Source organism: Apiospora phragmitis, assembly GCF_038363925.1.
Source record: "Apiospora phragmitis strain CBS 135458 chromosome Unknown utg000007l:1.0-2108841.0:1.0-2111359.0, whole genome shotgun sequence".
Classification (NCBI taxonomy): Eukaryota; Fungi; Ascomycota; class Sordariomycetes; order Amphisphaeriales; family Apiosporaceae; genus Apiospora; species Apiospora phragmitis.
Genome location: NW_027117405.1, coordinates 852,505 through 873,229, shown reverse-complemented (window position 1 = coordinate 873,229; position 20,725 = coordinate 852,505). Strand labels below are relative to the sequence as shown.

General features: G+C 44.8%; 8 protein-coding genes across 8 annotated transcripts; 5 read left to right on the top strand and 3 right to left on the bottom strand.

The window, feature by feature from the left end:
• Positions 1-224: 224 nt before the first annotated feature.
• On the top strand, positions 225-689 carry PG994_007218 (dehydroquinase class II; the record flags this gene model as incomplete). The annotated part of the gene is made up of 1 exon (XM_066858627.1): positions 225-689. One exon carries the CDS (start codon positions 225-227, stop codon positions 687-689), a length of 465 nt encoding a protein of 154 aa, XP_066715569.1.
• A 965-nt stretch (positions 690-1,654) lies between these two features.
• PG994_007217 (WD repeat-containing protein jip5) lies at positions 1,655-3,063 on the top strand (the record flags this gene model as incomplete). Its single annotated transcript, XM_066858626.1, is given in 3 exon segments — positions 1,655-1,744; positions 1,764-1,920; positions 2,018-3,063. The coding sequence occupies 3 exon segments, from the start codon at positions 1,655-1,657 to the stop codon at positions 3,061-3,063; spliced, it is 1,293 nt and encodes a 430-aa protein (XP_066715568.1).
• Positions 3,064-3,794: 731 nt separating this feature from the next.
• Positions 3,795-5,160, top strand: PG994_007216 (chitinase 18-4; the record flags this gene model as incomplete). Its single annotated transcript, XM_066858625.1, has 3 exons — positions 3,795-3,868; positions 3,927-4,241; positions 4,329-5,160. The coding sequence occupies 3 exons, from the start codon at positions 3,795-3,797 to the stop codon at positions 5,158-5,160; spliced, it is 1,221 nt and encodes a 406-aa protein (XP_066715567.1).
• A 481-nt stretch (positions 5,161-5,641) lies between these two features.
• Positions 5,642-6,317, bottom strand: PG994_007215 (uncharacterized protein; the record flags this gene model as incomplete). The annotated part of the gene is made up of 3 exons (XM_066858624.1): positions 5,642-5,738; positions 5,821-6,124; positions 6,239-6,317. 3 exons carry the CDS (start codon positions 6,315-6,317, stop codon positions 5,642-5,644), a joined length of 480 nt encoding a protein of 159 aa, XP_066715566.1.
• Positions 6,318-14,206: 7,889 nt separating this feature from the next.
• PG994_007214 (uncharacterized protein) lies at positions 14,207-14,452 on the bottom strand (the record flags this gene model as incomplete). The annotated part of the gene is made up of 1 exon (XM_066858623.1): positions 14,207-14,452. The coding sequence occupies one exon, from the start codon at positions 14,450-14,452 to the stop codon at positions 14,207-14,209; it is 246 nt and encodes an 81-aa protein (XP_066715565.1).
• A 745-nt stretch (positions 14,453-15,197) lies between these two features.
• On the top strand, positions 15,198-16,493 carry PG994_007213 (glycerophosphoryl diester phosphodiesterase; the record flags this gene model as incomplete). Its single annotated transcript, XM_066858622.1, has 1 exon — positions 15,198-16,493. The coding sequence occupies one exon, from the start codon at positions 15,198-15,200 to the stop codon at positions 16,491-16,493; it is 1,296 nt and encodes a 431-aa protein (XP_066715564.1).
• Positions 16,494-16,672: 179 nt separating this feature from the next.
• PG994_007212 (uncharacterized protein) lies at positions 16,673-17,244 on the bottom strand (the record flags this gene model as incomplete). Its single annotated transcript, XM_066858621.1, has 2 exons — positions 16,673-16,954; positions 16,984-17,244. The coding sequence occupies 2 exons, from the start codon at positions 17,242-17,244 to the stop codon at positions 16,673-16,675; spliced, it is 543 nt and encodes a 180-aa protein (XP_066715563.1).
• Positions 17,245-18,875: 1,631 nt separating this feature from the next.
• PG994_007211 (uncharacterized protein) lies at positions 18,876-19,097 on the top strand (the record flags this gene model as incomplete). Its single annotated transcript, XM_066858620.1, has 1 exon — positions 18,876-19,097. One exon carries the CDS (start codon positions 18,876-18,878, stop codon positions 19,095-19,097), a length of 222 nt encoding a protein of 73 aa, XP_066715562.1.
• Positions 19,098-20,725: the final 1,628 nt, after the last annotated feature.

The window sequence follows — 20,725 nt, the reverse complement described above, 5'->3', positions numbered from 1 at the left end:
TGGCATATGTACCCTATAACATGAGCTCACGATAGATAACTACATGTACCGGCCAAAGTCATCGAACATCAAGCTGTGCCATGGGAAGTAGAGACTCCATATAGCCGGTCACGAAATTATTTGAAGATTCCCCCCTTTTAATGCTTCTTCACCAATCCCATAAAACCAATCTTCAAGAGTCTATCTATCCCTGGAAATAGAACGAGCCATATCGTCAAACCGTGATGCCTTCCTGCAACCTCCTGCTCATCAACGGCCCCAATCTCAACCTCCTAGGCACCCGAGAGCCCCACGTCTACGGCAGCACGACGCTCGCCGACGTCGAAGCCGCAGCCCGGCAGCAGGCCGCGTCCCTGTCCGTGTCGCTGGCGACGTTCCAGTCCAACCACGAGGGCGCCATCGTGGACCGGATCCAACAAGCCCGGGACGAAGGTGTCGACGCCATCGTCATCAACCCGGGCGGCTTCACGCATACGTCGGTGGCGATCCGGGACGCGCTGCTGGGCGTGGGTGTCCCCTATGTTGAATTGCACGTGTCCAATGTGCACGCGCGCGAGGAGTGGCGGCGCCATTCGTACTTTACGGACAAGGCCGTCGCTATGGTCTGCGGCATGGGCGTGTACGGGTACACGGCGGCGATCGAGTTTGCGGCGCGGCATATGAAGACGGCCGCTAGGGAGAAGCTCTAGGTGTTGGGTACGTGGGGTGCATCTCGGTGTAAATTGTTCTCGTCAGTTCTTGGACTGGTACACTACTGATACATATATATATGTATACCCTATGAAATAGTTTCTACTTTGCTACCCAACGATGCTATCGCTAACACAATCTCCGAAGCTCTGATCGAAACAGACAGGCCTCGAGGCTTGGGTTCGGGTTCAGTGCCCCGCATCAGCTCAGGACTCGCGCTTGGAGCTTCGACAGCTTTCCCCAGACTACCCCGCGGTCGGCAAGCACCCAAAACATATTCCATCCACGTGGAAGCAGGGCAAAACATTGATTCCCGGTCAACAATGAACGACAACAGAATATTGACCAAATCTGAGTATGGGCTGATGATGATGGGAGATGTCCGAAATGATAACGCATTCTACCCTTTAAAGGAACTGACCTACTGAGCATGCTTCCCCCTTCGCCATTCACACCATGCATGGATGCTCTAGGCCTGTAATACAGCGCGACGTGATTCTGCAGGAGCCAAGGTGCCCACTAGCGCCCTTGCGCGGTCGCCAGGCGGTCCTCACTTCGCATTTCCGGCAGAGCTCATCTACTTAATCTAATGAAAAAGAAAATAGCAACATTGAAGTAGCTAATATTTTGGAATGAGCCTTCTTTAAATAAGTTCAACGCAGTTAGTCGCAGCAGGATCTGGATCCCTTCAAACCGAGCTTGGGGACCGACAATACAATGTTGATGTTGTGACAATGGAAGGGGGCTAGAATCGAACGTTACTAGCCTTGTTTTTTTAGAGCCTGCAGCTTCAAACTTTTCCCCCCTTCTTTTCGGAACTTCTGGCCCATGAAACCACCGAAGACTCTAACCGCAACGAACTACGTTCAACGTTTCTACCGATGCAATTGGACCTTAAAAATACTAGTATGAGATAGTATTTGGACGGAAGCTCACAAGGGCGATTTTATTTTTGAACGCCACCATGTTCGAGAACCTCTGCACCCTCCCGCTGAGTGCGGAACTCTTCAGCCAGGCCCTGCACCCCTACCGAACCATTGCTGGCTGTCGGCCTGTCTACCGGCCATGTCCAGTGCTTTCGCCTGCCCGCCGCTGACAAGAGCGCCGAGGACAGCGACTCGGCTGACACCAGCATCCTCTCGGACGGAAAGGGCACCATAGACACGGTCTGGCGCACCCGCCGCCACAAGGGCAGCTGCCGCACTCTCGGCTTTAGCAACGACGGATCAGGTAAGCTAAGGAGCTCTCCATCTCTCTACCGACGGGCTGGCGCATATAGACAAATAAAAACGCGATGAGCTAACCGCCATTGGGCCCCCCTCTCTAGCTCTCTACTCGGCCGGAACGGACTCCATACTCAAGCATTTCTCCCCCACGACGGGCCAGGTCGCCTCTAAGTTCGCGATCCCCTCGACAAACCCCAACGTGCCCAATGCCCCGACCCTGCTCCACGTCCTGTCGCCCCAGACCATCCTCCTGGCCTGCGACTCGGGCGTGCTGCACCTGCTCGACCTGCGCGACCACGCGCTCGCGTCGGCCAAGCCGCAGCAGAGCCACTTCCCGCACACCGACTTCGTCTCGAGTATCGCGCCGCTGCCGCCCAGCGCGGAGAGCACCAGCGGCTTCAGCAAGCAGTGGGTCAGCACGGGCGGCACCACGCTCGCCGTGACGGACCTGCGCCGCGGCGTCCTTGTCCGCAGCGAGGACCAGGAGGACGAGCTGCTCAGCGCCGTCTTCGTGGCCGGCCTGGGGCCCAAGAAGAACCGCGAGAACGGCATCGCCGCGATCGGCACCGGCTCGGGCGTCCTCACCCTCTGGGACAAGGGCGCCTGGGACGACCAGCAGGACCGCATCATCGTCGACCGCGACGGCGAGAGCCTGGACTCTATCGTGCAGGTGCCCGAGTTCGTGACCGGGGGCAAGAAGAAAGTGGTTGTGGGCGTGGGCGATGGCAATATCCGATTGGTGGACCTTGGTAAGCGCGAGGTGGAAGCCTCGTACACCCACGACGAGGTCGAGGCTGTCCTCGGCCTGAATTTCGACTGCCAGGGCCGGATGATCAGTGGCGGTGGCCAGACGGTCAAGGTCTGGCAGGAGGCCAGTGCGCTAGAAGCAGAAGCAGAAGAAGACGAGGACTCGGACTCCGATGAAGACGAGGACGACGACTCGGATGATTCGGGCGAGGACGGTGCGGGCGCAGCTCCTGCGGCTGCCGAGAAGAGCAAACGACAGGCCAGCAGCGATGAAGAAGACGATAGCGACGACAGTGATGACGAGAAGAAGAAGCGCAAGAAGCGAAGGAAGGGCAAGGCACCCGTTGTTTTGGGACCTCATGGTGCGCATGGCATCCTGAAGTTCAAGGGCTTGGATTAATGGTGATGATTCAATCCAATTTTGCTTGGTCTGGTTGGACGTTACTTGGCTTGGATTTTCTTCAGGCGTATGGAGATACCCCTTTCCTGCTTAGGTTCTCAGGACGAGCAGCCTAGTACCAATTCTATAGACGAAAGGCCTGGAAAAGCGATTAAACGGATGAGAAAGTACAGCACCAGCTGGCGAATTCAGCCGGGCAAAGCGTATTGCATTATAGATAATGGACTTGCAGCATATTAAATCCGAATTGGAGACTTAATAGGTATTCCAGAGTCTTGAACAGCAAAAATGTATCACTGAGATCATCCCGTCATACCATGATATGTATTGTGTGGTGGTTCAAGCGACGAATTTTGGGTGTTTATGTTGACTGTACTCCGTAGCTTTTGCCAGTAATTATCCCAAGCTTGCCTATAAGCAGCAGGTGCAGATGTTAATAATTATTGGTAGCGTTGCGGGTTTCCAGTATGCCACTTCCTCAATATTTCAACCCACTCTTCACCACGGCTGCTTATGTATTTACGACAGCAGCCAACCCATGTAAAGCTGCTTCTTCGCCTATATGCTTCTTCTTTAGGATTCAAAATCATATTGAACCATTTTGAAGGTTGAAACGCCAGAGGGAACCCTTTTGTGCTCACAGCTTTGGGTGTCTTTAGACCAGTTGGGTCCTCCATGAAGATCATATCATGGCAAGCTTCTTCCGTCGCCTATCGTTGGGCCTCATCACGATGACCGCACTTTCCATTGTCCCAGCAGTCATGGCTACCCAGGAGCCGCTACGCAACATCATGTACCTGACAGGGTTAGTCTTAGATGATTTAAGTGGCATGAACGACTATCAGACTGACCAGCCACCACAGTCAACACCCAGTCATACCCGACCTCACCCTGACGTCCACCATCACGCACGTGGTGCTGGCATTCATGCCCTCGGGCATCTTCAACGAGGAGGAACCCGACCCCTTGTGGCCTCTCTTCCTGTCCGTGGCCGAGGTACGCGCCCGCTTCCGGCCTGGCACCAAGGTTATGGTGGCCATTGGCGGCTGGGGGGACACTGAGGGCTTCGCCACGGCGGCGCGCGATAATAGTAGCCGACAATTCTTTGCGGAGAGAGTGGCGGTCATGGTGGAGGTTACGGGGGCGGATGGCGTGGATATCGATTGGGAATACCCTGGGTGAGTAACAAGACTTTCGGGAATCAATACCTATCATATGTCTCATAATCGTTTCATATATATTAATTTACTAACATACATCCACAGCGGCAACGGCGAAGACTACAAACAAGTCCCCAACTCGCAGAAAGCCTGGGAGGCTACAGCCTACCCCCAACTCCTCGCCTGCCTGCGCTGCCGCCTGGGCCCATCCAACTTGCTCTCGGCCGCCGTCCCCGGCATCCCGCGCGACATCGCGCTCGCCTTCACGCCCGCCACGGTCCCCGACATCATGGCCTCGGTCGACTTCCTCAATGTCATGACCTACGACCTGATGAACCGCCGCGACGCCGCGACCAGGCACCACACGGGCGTCGCCGGCTCCCTCGCGAGCCTCGATTTCTACCTGAAGGCCGGCGCGCCCGCGGCGCGGCTGAATCTGGGGTTTGCGTTTTACGTCAAGTACTTCCGGGTGCCGTCCGACGCGTGCGCCTCTTCCTCTAACGGCACTAGTACTACTTCTACAGCAGCTGCAGATCCTCTGCCGGGACTAGGCTGTCCGACGGGCCCCATGGAGGACCCGGAGACGGGCGCCGATCTCGGCCGCACGGGTGGGTTCAGCTACCACGACCGCGTCCCCGACGACGTCGCCGAGTCGTTCCTGAAGGCGCTTGCGCAGGGCACGTACGACGAGCGGGGCGGGGGCTACTACTATCTGGACGACGATTGGGATGGTGATAATGACGATGACCTGTTCTGGACCTTCGACACGCCGGACGCCATCGCCAGGAAGTTCCCGCTCATCGTCGAGTCGAAGGGCCTGGGCGGGGTCTTCGCCTGGGGGCTCGGGGAGGATGCGCCCGAGTTTGCTCATCTCCAGGCGCTGGCGGATGGGGTAGTTCGCAGTCAGGCCGGCGGCAGGGCTAGGGATGAGCTGTAAGGATGAGATCGTCCATTTACTCGTTAGAACAAGGAAGGTTTCAAGTCTTTCGAAATTCCTAAACCCTTGTCCCAGTCAGGCAAGCATCCCACACACACACATGGGCCAATGGTTACTGGCGAACGACAATAATTGCAAGCAATGATCATTAGTAATTTTTTCTTGAATTGCTTCAGTTAACACCGAGTGTAATACATGCACAACTGCGTTCAAAACATTTGAGGGTATTGTCCCCAGCCGTAAACGCCTGCCTGAAAAACAAAAGTAATTCAAAGGTACTCATCAACCCCAACTTGGCGTGTAATCATTAACCAATCCCCAACCCCTAATCCAGATTCAAAAGGACGAAAAGACATCCCGATCATGTGTCGCCAGAGGGCTATATTAAGAACAACAGTTGGGACCAGACTGTCAGAATGGCGGCGTCGTTATTTATAGATCGCCGTTCATAAGTTGGGTGTATTAAAGAAGGGAGCCTCAATTAAGCACCAGTGTGGGCGGCGGGCTTGGGTACGTTGTGACCACGGCTGCGCAGGGACTCAAGACCGTCGAGGACTGTGAGGAACATGAAGATAGCCCTAAACAAACATAATATGTCAACAAATGCCCCAATCCAATCGTGAAACAAATGTGTAACAACACGATATATATGGAACTTACCACAAGAAGAACCCAAACGCACAAGCGGCCTGCAGCGACGCACAGATCGAGGCGCCGTCGCAGTGGGGCACGCCGACGGCGACAGCGAGGGCGACGGAGCCGGCGAACCAAAAGAGGGCGGTCAGGGCGTTGAGGACGAGGGCGGCCAGCTTGTGGAACCAGCCGGTCAGGTAGATGGGCGTGATGCCGACGTAGGCCAGCACCAGCAGCGACCAGATGGAGTTGAAGAGCATGAAGTTGACGCGGTCGGGGGAGCGGGTGCTGTAGTAGCCGTTGCCCCACCAGCCCGTGTAGGCGCTTACGACTGGAGCTGGGAGTTAGCGCATGTTTTTTTCTCTTGAGGCGGAGGGTGATGAGGTTGGGGTTTCCCTCGTCGTATTGTAGGGACAGAATTCGTGGGTGAGGGATCAAGACGTACTGTAGCCTGTGAGACCGAGCTCGATGATGGCAAACACAGCCGCGACGGCGTGGACGATGGGCAGGAAACCGAGAGCCATGGTGTATGACGTTGATAGGCGATTAGGACTTTAGTATGTGGTGAGCTTGCTGCCGTGGATAGAGATTATAGTATTAGGCGAGGCGATCGTGTAACTTCGGCAATCGTAACTCGTTACTGTGGGTATGTAGTTGAAGTATGGACAGGTGAGTGATCAGAGGTGTAAAGTTGAGGCAGGGCGGGGAGGCAAGGCATATATACACAGCTACGAAGAATAACTTCCTCTTTCCATGGAATGCTGGACGAACTGCACGAATGACTAAAACCAACAGAACCCTGAAATGGATCCTAGTCTGCCAAGGGCGGGAAATACGTAAGGCAAGCAGGCAGGGTAGGCAGGGTAGGGTAGAAAAATAGATCGATTTAGTACTGCCGAGTGCCCAGTCACTCGACCTGTCGACTGGCTAGGCTGAACTAGACTCACGACGTAGCGTTGTCACTGGCCATGATTGGGGGAAGGAGGACCATGAGATGGAGCAAAAAAGCCAATGACATTGCGTGTCATAGCACGATGATGCATGCAAGTGGTCTGGGGCAGACACAGATTCTGGGCCCTCGATTATGGCTGTTACCACTTAACTTCGTGCATGCATTGATGATGAAGGCCAATGACGTGGGAGTCGTCTGGTATTTTGGGCTACCAGTTGCTCCATCTTCGCGCTTGAGACGAGCATAGGCGTATGGGGTTTCGACCGCCAACAAATCACGATGCCCCCGCCTGTAAAGCCTGAGGCTGGGAGGAATGCATCGAGGTCCAACCACGCCTTCTTCCATCTCTAGAAGGGAGCGATTCCGAAAATTCAGCCATCAGCACCTACCTCACTTCGACTGCGGCCAAGGAAGTCGAATTGACGCTGCGTATAGTCCAAGCCACAACCGATGAAGATGGTCTGAGACAGGTCAGCTGTTCTACAATCTTGTCGCGATGAACGCGACGTCATCGGAAAGTATGACGAAATGCCGCGACCGTTTACAATAGCTAGCTCGCGCCGTTTTGACCTGTCAGGCCAGAAGCTTCAGGGATCTTCGCAGGGTATTGGGCAGTCCACACAGATCTTGACCCAAAGGTGGGGCCCGTCAATCTGTGCCGGCATCCGGGAGCTTTCAAAGCCGTTTTAACAATTGACTGATGTGTAAAAGTTAGGTACTCATTAGATACCATTGGCTGCATTATGATCATGACAATTGTCTGGTGCTTCTTTCTCTTCCCAGTATTCTTCCAAGCTTCAAATCTATCTGATCACAGGACACTATGTTAACCGTATTTTCGTTCTTTTTTAGAGTTAGTTCCTTGACTCGAAGCGCCCTGGGGGCTCCACGATTGGATACGATTATTGAACCACTGCAGCACCAGGGCTTATAGTACCCACCATCTTTAAAGGTAGTTCCCACCACCTTTAAATCGATAGCGTTCTTTTAAAAATAGAATAATTGAAATTATATTTTACGTTTTTAATTTTATTAAAATAGATAAGATCTATTTTAGTACGTTTTAAATATATTTTAAAAATATAAACTAAGTTTATATTTAATATATATTAATTATAAATTTAATATAAACTTAAATTTAACTTTTAATTTTTAAAAAATGAAATTATATTTAAATTTTATAGTTTTAAATTAAATATATTTTTAAAAATAATATAAAGTAGTTTATTTTTATTACTTTTAAACATTAGTTATATTTTAATACGTAGTAATTTTATAACTATAATATTTAACTTATTTTTAAAAAAATAAATAGTTTAAATAATTTAAGCGAAAAAGTTATTACGAAAATACATATCGTTTTTAAAGTTATTTTACGTTCTCGAATTTATAATATAAATTAAACTCGATTAAAAAAGAGATACCTCGTAAATATAAAATTAATTTAAATATTTAAAGAATATTTTCTAATATTATTAATATACTTTATAAGCGAGTTTATTAAATAACTAAATTTATTACTTACGTTAACCTTATATATTAAAGTATAAATAAATTTCGTTATAACGTGTTTAATATATCTAAATTAATCGGAATTTTTATTTCTAGATATATTTATATCGTTCTAATAAGTACGCGTATTATACCCGGGCTCCTCGTAGATTTTATAGCACCGCGGGCGCGTCTTAAGCCTTCTCGTACAACTATTACTCCGGCGCGATTTATCTTATAATTATCTATTAACGTCCTTTTAAAACTACAGGTTTTTCTTAGTTTATATACGAAGTGATCCTCTATTTTATAGTCGTTTTTTTTTCGTACGGCGACGTCGGCTAAGTATTTCATTTACCTCTCGTAATACGCTTACTTTACTTTTTTAAAGAGCGAGCCGATATATAACTTATATTATACTTTTTATAATTTAATTAAGATTAATTAAAATAAACGTCGGAAAGTTATTTTAATACCGTATAATATAATTCTTAACGTATTCGGTTTAAAACTAAGCTTTAATTAAATTACTTTAAGTTTTTAATTTTTAAAGAATAAATAAGCTAAAAAACGACCCTAAATGTATTAAAATACGTAGCTTTATATTTAATTAAAAAATAATATATTCTAAATTATACGGAACGAGTCCTATTTTTTAAAAGCCTCTTTATATATTTAAAACGATAAAAGTCGCCTAGAATGTTTTTAAAAACGATAATAAAAAGTCCTCTTTTAAAATATAAGTAATATACGCTTATATAAAACCTTTAATTTCTTTTTTATATAACTTTTTTAATATACGAAAATAATTCATATTTAAAAATTAAAGTTTATATAATAAATAAGAAAGTATATAAAATATAATAATCGAGTTCTTTTTATAATAAAGTTTAAAGTTATTAAGTAGTAGCTTTCGTAGCCGTTTAAAATTAATAAGCGATAAGCACTTTTTTTATAAAACTTCGTATATTTATTAAAGTATCGAATCTAATCCTTGCTTCTTTCGCTTATAATTTAACTGCTTTTAATAATTATAATTATTTAATCCTTTAATAATAAGCTGTTTTCGTATTAAAAAAAGAGGTAGGTTTTCTTAGTAAAGATAATATATAAAAAAATAGGGTAACCGTATAATTCGACGCTTTAAATAATTATAACTTATTATTAGTCCCTTTATTATATAGCCTTAGGCCTTTCGTATCGATTAAATATAGTAATAATTATTTCGGACGAGATTTAACTTATAAGAAAGCTAGTTTTATTAAAATTATAAATATCCTCTTTTTAATCTCGTACTTATAAATTAAATTTCGTACGAGGGTAAATTACGCGCGATACGCATCGAGATCTTTATAAAGGATTTTTTAATAATCGATTCTTTGATTAAAACGCGTCCAGAGGTCTAGTTATTATCGTACGAAGTTTAAAGCCTAGTTAACGCCGACGCGTCTTACGTCGTATTAACGGAATAGTCGATTCGCTATATCTTTTATACCGCTAAGCCGAGGAGGAAACGATCGCGTATTTAAATTAATAATATATCGAATAATCGTATCTTTTTCAAAATTAGTTAATTTATAATAGTTAGCGGATATTTCGCGTTTTAATTAAAGACTAAGCCGTTAGTTATAAAGAGTTATATAAGAGATATCGTATATTTTAAAGATAAATCGAAGACTTAATTTTAAATTCTTTTAAATCGCTTAAAACGTTAGAATTATTTAGCTTTCTTTTTAAATGCCGACTATATTATATAATAAAGGAATAAAAGGAAAAAGTAAGTTTATATTAAATTAAAAAAAAGTAGTAAGTTCGATTATTTAATAAAATCGTTTATAAAGTACGTTATATATTATAATATAATTTAATAAAAGAACTTTATAAACTATTTTACTTTAAAGTTCGTAATAAAAATAAAAAAATTTAAAAATAAATAATTAAAAAGTTAAATTTAATATAATATTATAACGTTTAATTTTAATATATAATATTTTATAATACGATTATATATTATAATAAATATATATTATAAAAAAGTAATAAAAATAAAGAATTTATAAAACTTAATTATAGCTTTTACTTTAAAAATGAAATATATAAAAAAAGAGATAATATTATAATTTAGTTTAATTATACGATAATAAAATAACTCGAAGTATTTATAAAATTTTAATTGTAATTCGACTTTATTAATTAACGCTTACCGCTTTATTTATAATAATAATACACGTGGTACTATTAAACGACCGTTAAAAGTGAAATTATAATAATAATTAATAATTAATATAATTACCTTAGTTTAATACTTAAAAGATATCGTAAAATAAAGAACACGGGTGTATTAATTAAATATAATTAAATAAAAATTAAGTTACTTTTAAATAAAATAAACCTCGATTAAAAATTTTAAATTAAGTTTTATAGATTTAAAAGATATTAAAAAAACTTAACATATAATGTTAAATATTTCCTTATATATTTTATATAAATACTTTTTACTTTAATAATTAATTGAAATACCAATTTAATCTATTAATAAAATAAATAGCCTTAACGATTTTATTATATAAATTTCTTTTACTTAACTACTTTTATTATTATATTATAAATTAAATACTATTACTTAATATATTAATAAAGCGTTTTCTTTATTATATATTTAAATACTCTCTCGTATTATTATTATAAGCCTAAGTATGTTTTACTACTTTTCTTTTAAAATTTAAATAACGTTTATTATAAGTTAATAAATCGTTTAATTAAATATTTATTAACGCGCTAGCCGCCGCGTAATTTAAAAGAAATTACTTAATTATTTAAATTAATTATATATTTATAAAATGTTTTTTTTAATAAAGTTTAATTTATATTATAAGTTTTAATTATAAATTTAATAACGAAAAGTAGTTTTAAAAACGCCGTATATTCTTATAATAGCTTTTTCGCTTATTTAATTTAAAGGGTTTTATTTCGCTTAAACTATTAAAAGTATTCGTTTTTTTAAATAAATTAAGTATTATAGTTATAACGTACCCTATAAGCGAGCTGCGCATATAAGCGAGCTGCGCACTTTTAATTAATTTTCTTATAATTAACTTTATATTAATTTTTCTCTTTTAATAAGTATAGAATTAAGAAATAAAGAAAAAAGGTTTAATTTAACGCTTTAAACGTTTTAAAATAACCCGAAATTAAGTGTACGAAAAGCTGCAGCGATATATTATATCTTAGAGTTAACGTTATGTAGCTAACGACGCGGAATTTAATCACGATTTAAAATCTTTATAAATTTTTAAAAGCTTTTTAATTCTAAAAAGGAATTAACTCTTCGATATATTATTAATTTAGATACGCGATTATTTCTTCCCCGGCTAAGTAATATAAAAGATATAGCGAATCGATTATTTAGTTTATATAATACGAGGCGCGTCGACGTTAATTAAGCTTCTAATTTCGTATAATAATAATTAGACCTCCGGACGCGTTTTAACCGAAGAATTAATTATTAAAAAGTTCTTTATAAAGATCTTAACGCGTATCGCGTATAATTTACTTTCGTATAAAATATAAAAAAAAGATATATATAATTTTAACGAGACCGGGTTTCTTATAAACTAAATCTTATCCGAAATAATTATAACCACCTCCGATTAACGCGGAAGGCTTAAAATAAAATAATAAAAGAACCGGGAATAAGTTATAATTATTTAAGGCGTCGGATTAAACGGTTACGCCATCCCCTTTATATATTATTTTTACCGGGAAAATATACCTCTCTTTTTAATATAAAAATAGCCTATTATTAAAAGACTAAGTGATCGTAATTATTAAAAATAACTAAATTATAAATAAAAAAGGTAAGGATTAAATTTAATACTTTAATTAATATACTAGGTTTTATACGAAAGGTTATTATCGCCTCCTAGTCTTAGACGGTTACGAAAGCTATTACTTAATAGTTTTCGAGCTTTATTATAAAGAGAACTCGATTATTATACTTTATATACTTTTTTATTCGTCGTATAAACTTTAGCCTTTTATTATCGGCTATTTTTATATATTAAAAAGGGCGTATGAGAAAGAAATTAAAGGTTTAATACGAGCGTATATTATTTATAATTTTAATGAGGACTTCTTATTAATGTTTTTAAAAGCGTTCTAAGCGATTTTTACCGTTTCGAATATATAGAGGCTTTTAAAAAATAAAACTCGTCCCGTATAATCCGGAATATATTATTTTATAATTAGATATAAAGCTATATATTTTAATACCTTTAGGGACGTCTTTTAACCTACTTATCCCTTAAAAATTAAAAACCTTAAACAACTCGATTAAAACCTAGTTTTAAACCAAATACGTTTAAAACCGTATTATATAATATTAAAATAACTCTTTAATATTTATTTTAATTAATTTTAATTAGATTATTAAGGTTATAACGTAAGTTATACACCGAGTTACTTTTTTTTAAAAATAAGAACGCGACACTTTAAAAAATAAATAAGATATTTAGCCGGCGTCGTCGTACGAAAAAAAACGGCTATAAAATAAAGGATTACTTCGTATATAAGCTAGAAAAGATTTATAGTTTTAAAAGGATATTAATAAATAGTTATTAAACGAATCGCTTCAAAGAAGTAATTATACGAGGACGTTTAAGACACGCTTATAACGCTATAAAATCTACGGAGAGCTCGAGTATAATACGCATATTTATTAAAATAATATAAAAACCTTTAAAAATAATAATTATTAATATATTTAATTAGTTTTAAACGTTATAATCGAATTAATTTATAACTTATAAAGCTTAATAATAAAAAGTGCGCAGCTTATTTATATACGCAGCTCGCTTATAAAGTATATTAAAGTTATTACGTATTAAAGTTTAATTAAAGTTAAAAAGTAATAAAAGTAAACCACTTAATAATATAAATTTCTTAATAAGAAATCATGTTATATTTAATTTATATATTTTTAATTTTAAATATTAATATATTTTCTTTAAAATATTAATATTTCTTTTAAAATTATTTAAACTAAATATAAATTAAATATATACTTAATTTAAACATATTTTTCTTCTTTTAATAAAAATTATATAAATAAAAAAACGCCGGGGGGGGGTGGTAATATCATGTATTTTCCGTTATTAAAAGAATTTCGTTAATCTAGCTTAAAAATTTATTCAATTTAAATGTGGTGGGAATTGTTTTCCCGCAGCACCAGCCGCGCATTCAGCTTCAGAGCACGCCATCTCTGAGCGTACCACTGGCTCACAGGCATTGTTCCAGCCAAAGCCACTTCTCCAAGTGGCCCCGGTAGGTGAGAGAGCCCGGGACAGCCCCGGACCAACGCGGACACAGTTGGGCACAGGTATCCTGAGGCTCAAATAAAAATCGATCAAATCATTCATTGCCTTTTCATCGCGTCTCCGTCCTGCTGCATCTCGCACCCAGCAAATGGGTGGACCTGCATATTAGGTCCTCCTTTCGCATCTGAATCGAGGCTCTCCCTCTCCGGCCGTGACCGCCATATCAATATTCCACATTAGCCATGGAGATCAAGCACGGCGCGCGAGCTAGCAGGTCACCATGTTAGCATCGTTTTGGTTCCCGTTGACATGGCAGGCATAAGCGACAATCCTGCCACGCCTTGATGCCTTTGACGCTATCTATTGCTGGCCGGTGTCAATCCACAGTTACGGTCTCCTACCAGATACATCCCCACGAAGGTGGCTGGCTAGCTTGCAACATGATACTGCATACATGCAATATTGCTGTATGTGTGCCTTAGCGACAGGGCCTTACCAATTTGGTCGCATCTCATTCTCGAGTTCTCTCACACACTCAGAAGAGGAGAATTATGGATTGCAGATGCCAGGCCGGCTTGTAGAGTCGACGTGCTGGTCTTCTGATTCAAAGGAATTAACGAACGATATCTGAATGAGACGGAATTGGCGGTTGAGTCTATCTCGGACCGCCGGAGCTGGCCCGGCTTTCGAGATCGATGCCGTGTCCCCCTGCCGACCGGCTGCTCAGAAAGAATGCTCGGTGGACGCGGTCGGGGCCACCGCGAATACCCATTATGCCTACGAGTCCTCGTTGGCCGAAAACCTCGATGTGCAGGAGTTGGCCAACGAGACGACGCCATTGAGGCACGCAGTCTTGGCGTTCGTTGCTAATTTCTCTGTTCGTAGATTCAATCAGCGCCATTTTCTCTTGGCACCGAACGGTTGTTACTATTGTGTAAAAAACTCAAACCAGCTCATACTCCTTATTTTTCGATATGAAGGTGTATGTGTGGTTGGTATGGTAACAATTCGTATAGGTTCGTATGTCGAAAGTCTATGTTTCGAGTTGATGCATGTTACCCCTCATCAAGGCTGTCGATGAACGGCGGTCAAAAAAGTATCACAGCCGCTATACCAACAGATGCGAGTCTCTTTTCCCTACAAAAGCAACTGCTTATCTATTCGAACTAAATGAATAAAGACCATGGCCAGGGCAGCAGCAAAGCACCCTTTACCTTGTACGCCAAGACGAAGCCCTAGCCCAACGCGGAAGCCCCGCCTCGTTTCCAGCCAACAATGGGGACTGATAACGCCCTTCTCGATGATGCGCTCAGCGTGCAGCACTGTTCCCAGCACCATGGTATCCCGCTGCAACCTCCAATTGGTCGAGGGTTGCCATTTTCCAGGCACAGCAGGCACGTGGATCGCAGGTATCATCCGAGAGGGCCGTCATGGATGCAGAGCTTGGATGCAGCCAACGCCGTCAGCCCGACTGTTTTAATGGCGGGACCTTATAAGTGACCTCTTCTTTCTTCCCCCCTCTGAGGCAGTTTGAGAGTTTATTCACCCCCCACTCGCATTGCTCTCGTCGCTCAAGGTCCACTTGGTTGTTCTTCTGTCTTAGCTGCAGAGACATTCGAGCTTGCCCCCCAGGAGCCATCGTCGATATGCTCTTCCAGCACGTGCCGGCCGTGGCAGCTCTGCTGGCCGCCACCGCCACCGAGGTTGCCGCCCTGCCGAAAAGGACGCAGCAGCAGTCGTTAGTCGGAAAGCACCGGGTCACGAACGTCGCGCTCGGCCCGCGGCCGTACTACCTCGTGGACAACATGGAGGACGGGCCGCTGAAGGACCGCCTCGGGTCGTGCGCCGACAACAAGATGCGGCCCACCAAGTTCAGTATCTCCCACCGCGGCGGCGCCTGCCTGCAGTTCCCCGAGGAGACGGTCGAATCCATCATGGCCGGCACGCGCATGGGCGCCGGCATCCAGGAGTGCGACGTCGCCTTCACCAAGGACCGCCAGTTCGTCTGCCGCCACGACCAGTGCGATCTGCACACGACCACCAACATCGTGGCGACAGAGCTGGGCGCGAAGTGCACCAAACCATTCACCCCCGCGAATGCCGCCACGGGCACGGCCGCGTCGGCCAAGTGCTGCACCAGCGATCTCACCCTGGCCGAGTTCAAGACGTTGTGCGGCAAGATGGACGGCTTCAACGCGTCGGCCGTGACGCCCGAGGACTTCCTGCACGGCACGCCGGGCTGGCGCACAGACCTATACGCCACCTGCGGCACGGTGCTGGCGCACAAGGAGTTCATCGCGCTCATCGACGGGCTCGGCCTCGACTTCACGCCCGAGCTCAAGGCGCCCGCGGTCCCCATGCCCTTCGAGGGGGGCAACTACACGTTCGAGGCCTACGCACAGCAGCTTGCGGACGAGTACCGCGAGGCCGGCGTCGACTTCGCGCGCGTGTACCCGCAGAGCTTCCAGTTCGCGGCCATCCAGTACTGGCTGGAGCACGAGCCGGAGTTCGCGAAGCAGGCCATCCTGCTGGACGAGAGCGGCGATAAGGGTGGGGCCGCGGGCTTCGAGGCCGCCGTCGCAAACCTCACTTTTTACAAGGACTCCGGGGTCAACATCGTGGCGCCGCCGCTGCCGTATCTTGTGGAGCTCGACGACAAGAACGGCATCGTGCCCAGCAGCTACGCGCGCGAGGCCAAGCGGCTGGGGCTCAAGATTATTACGTGGTCGCTCGAGCGCTCGGGGCCCCTCGAAGCCATCCACAAGGCCGGCCAGAAGGGTAATCCGGACTACTACTACTCTACCTTTTTTAATGCCACCACCCGCGACGGCGACATCTACCGGCTCGTGGACATCCTGGCGCGAGAGGTTGGCGTCATGGGCATCTTCTCGGACTGGTCCGCCACTGTCACGTACTATGCCAACTGCATGGGATTCGTCTGATCAAAATCGTGATTTCGATTTAGGAAAAGAGTAGCGTCGGAAGCGATAGATATAGAGTAAATAATAAGTAATTTGTCATGAGATCAAGCCAACATCTAGTTCTTTTACCTACTTAAACTTCAAATAGCAGACATTGATGAAGGTCACTTGTCATCCCTAAGGAAGACCAATTTGAGACCTTAATTGCGTCGGTACCACCGCGCAAAGGAGACACCACCGACAGACACAGCCGAGATGATCCCGATCCAAGCGACGCCCGCCTTCCAAAGGACGGAGCGCATGAACTCGTCCCGGGCCTGGCCGTCGTTCACGCGCGGAAATGGCGCGTCAGGGACCGGCTTGCCCAGGAACTCGCACAAGGGCCCCCAACCGCTCGCGAGGTCTACCTCGAGCAGCCGCTCTTTGGGCACCGTCCGGCGCACCCACGCGTTGTGCAGCTCCAGGAGCTCGGGCTGGGGTGTCTCGAGGCCGTATCGTAGGCGCAGGCCACGAAGCCGGCCGTGACCTCGCGCAGCGTCTTGAGCAGCTCTTCTCTCTTGTTCCCGTCCCAGCGGAGCCGGTAGAGCTCGTCCAGCTGGCGGCAGTACGCGTCCTCGCGGTGGAACATCTGCGTGCCGCCGTGCATCGCGGGGCCGTCGAGCAGCTTCTCGAGGGCTAGTACGTAGGAGAGCGTGGCGGTGCGCGAGTAGCCGGCGTCGATGACTTGGAGCTGGCGGGTGCGGTCGCGCGGGACGGACGCTGTGGCTCCCATTTTGTTTCTGTCGAGTTTTCTATTGGTCGTTGAGCAAGTACCTTCACTCACTCAATCTGTCAGAGGCAAGTAAGTAGAACATCAGGGGCAAAAAGGGTCAGGCAGTTGACTATGGAGGGGCATCGCAGGTCTTATGGGCACCAGCGGAACCAGCTTCCAAGGCTTGGCTCGAGTAATTCTGAGATTAATCGTGTGGTATGATGGCACGGAAGTCTCGCGATACCTGTGCCTTTCTTGTTTCGTTTTAGGTCGAATTGAAAGCGTAGTAAGACCGGCACAACTTCCATCCATCGCCCCGGTCTTTCAACCAGTCCGTGGAAAGCTTGGCACACATGCACCAATGCCTAGCCTTCAACCCTCAAATCCCCGCCTCATCGGAGGGTCTAAGTAAAGGAGGCAAGTACCAATCGAAGAAAGGTGTAGATTTTTGCCTGTCTGCGGACCAATGATCATTGATCATATGTTGCGTTTGGGACCACTAATTGCTTTCTTTATTTTGTTTCGCTAACTCATCCCAACTGTAAGATCTGAAAGATGAGCTATGTCACGCTCAAGCATACACATCTACGGATGCGGCTTACAGCGGTCATAACGCAGATGGTGTTGTTGATACTGCTGGATTCGTTAATAGTCATAGTGTTCGGTAAGCTGAAAGTAATTGGAATGCTTAAACGGTTGGTACATCTTTGCCAGGCTTTCCACCAACTGAGTTTTCCATTCTTTAACGGTTGGCCCCAAGCTCAGATCGCTTATCTGTTGGATCATCTCGTGCATATCAACTCGAGTCGCACAGCGTCTACTGCGTTTACGGCATCCGATATGGTGGCATCCTGGCTGTTTGCGGACTTGACATATGTGGAATTCTCTCCCCTATTTGGCTGTAACAATGGAAATGCCTACTCATGTATACACATGCCATCCCGTGAATTATATGTTCATTTGGTGATCCTAAAGATAAAAAATGATATGGATGAACCGAGCTACGAGTAGGAAATGACTAGAGAGATCGGATGTGAATAGGGTCCTGCCTGAGTGTTCTAGAGAGTGAAAATGAAGGTAGCGCTACTGTCAAGTCCTTCGGATTATATTACAATGTATAAAAGCCTTACAATACCTACCAGCAAACAGTTTAGCAGGGATATTACCTCTACTTTTGCAACGGCGCCAGTTAAATTTCCCCTTTCTTTTTTCTTAATCAAAGACATCCAGGGGTATATTCATTCCAAGCGATTTGACCACCAGGACGTAACTAGACGTCTCAATAACTATAATTCTACATCAAAACCTAGAACCAACCACAAATATGACGGTCACTTAAATCCCCCGTCGCTGCAAACGGCATGAGGGCTGTCACGAGCCTCGTCTCAACACATCCGATGGTTATGACTGGAAAAAGGAAAGAGGTTGTTGGAACCAGTCGACTTGCCAACTAACACATATCGACATGCTCTTTGTTGCTGCTGAGGTTATAAGCTCATGCCAGTTCACGTATTTCTGTCTGAGCCGAATGTGTAAACGAACAGCAACACTACATCAGCAACATCCACACACAAGATCTTCACGTAGATCAACTTGATCAATTACGACGCCTAAGACTCAACATCAAAGCCATAACTTACCAACAAGTCAGCATGGAAATAATCGTCAAAACAAACGATATGGACGAGTTTATCAAGCGGGGTGAACAATCACAGCAGGATCGCGAAACCCTCTCTCCGCAACGTAAGCATGAGGAGGAGAGAAATAAGGAGCAGAAGAGACAGGAGGAGGAGAAGGAAAGACAGGAGAAGGAGCAGAAAGCCATGGAGGATAGAGGAACTGTGGCCCAAAATGAGCGTGGCAAGGGTATCTAGGGATCCTCCTGAACTACGAACTCTGGTTGATGGGCAGTACACGATTACACCCCTATAATGGCGTGGAGCGGTTGTGAAGATGGTTTCGGGCTGGCTGGGAATAGACGGGGACTTGTACCGAAACTACTGGTTGGAGAGAAGGATCTCACTTATCTTAAAGCTACGGGGGATTTCACACTACCACTCCTTAACAATGAGCCAACAACATCATATTACCGGTAATAATACACTCTTTTGTATGGCAAACATACTGGGCAAAATTCACTGGCCAGCTTAATTGCTGGGTTAGTGGTTAGATTTATTGCGCTGCTAATCATGATTGTAAAGGAGTAACACCAATTGCCTTGCTTAATAATGCGATATCTTCAAGTGTTCTATCATCCTCCAGGATAGGGTCTTCTGCAGACTCGTACCCTCGATGCCTTGGAAAAAGCGGGCACATTCAACCACAACATTGGTACAGAACTCGGCCCAGTCCTCCCCAAAGGCTCAATGTCATAGTATAGCAGCATATGAGCAATAATTAAATATCTTGAGGTCATTCAGCGCAAAGAACCTGCCGGGACAAGTATGCTTCCCAGACCCGAATGAGCGGAACGCCTCATCAATGCACTGTTCTTGGGCGATACGATTGGTCCCTTTACCTGAGGATCAACACCTGTGGGAGTTAGTGTGGAAGTTTGTGCCGATACTGCGTCCAAGATATAGCATATAGCGTTGGACTGTGTGAAACAAAAGAGTTGAAATGTAGAGGATGTTGATAGATGAATTCTTCGAGATGAGGGGACTTTACTGGAACTCCGAGAAGTGTGCCTGGTGGGATATGAAATTCCCCAGAGCCAAGCTGCACAGATATTACGTGAGCAGCCGATGTACCAATCGACTTGGATCCAACTGCTTAGAGTCATTGATGGCATACTCCTCTTCGATTAGCCACTGGAGGCCGTCTTCCTAGAGAGCAGATTGTCAGCTAACCTACAAGTACCAAGGAGCCGACACTTACAGGCGGTCTCCACGTATTGTGAGGATCTGTCCTCCAAAGCTCGTTCTCCTGCATTCTATCCTTTACCACAGGCATGCAAAATCCACGGACTCTCAGAAAGAGAAGGTAGCTGGCCCACCCGATCAAGTAGCCGGAGATCCATCTCAGGGGCCGGGGCGTGGAGCTGATGACGGAAAACCTTGCAAACATACACGTAGCATGATAACCCAAGGATCGGAGAAGATCTTCATTTCGGCCTGCTCGAAAGGCCAGTGGTTGTTGTTGTTGTTGTTCTTGTTGTTGCAGTTTGTTTCTGCGTTTAGTATCGTCCAGATGAAAACTTACACCCCAAAGTGCGGCATTGGCAGCCCCAGCCACGATCGTCAGGGCGGAAGGCTAGGGCTTGATCAACTTCCATTCACTTTCCGAGGTCCCCTACTCACGCCCAAAACGACCTCCCGAGCTCTCTAGCAATGGATACCGTGGGCTTTTCCAAGTTTCGGGTGATCTGGTTCCGTATCACATCCATGTGGAACGGCTTGCCATCGACTTCCGTATCCCATACAGTCCATTTCGTCTGGATACTCTCGTTGGCAGGTTGTATATGCTCCTAACCTATCAAGGATGTACGACGGGTAGGTTTCCA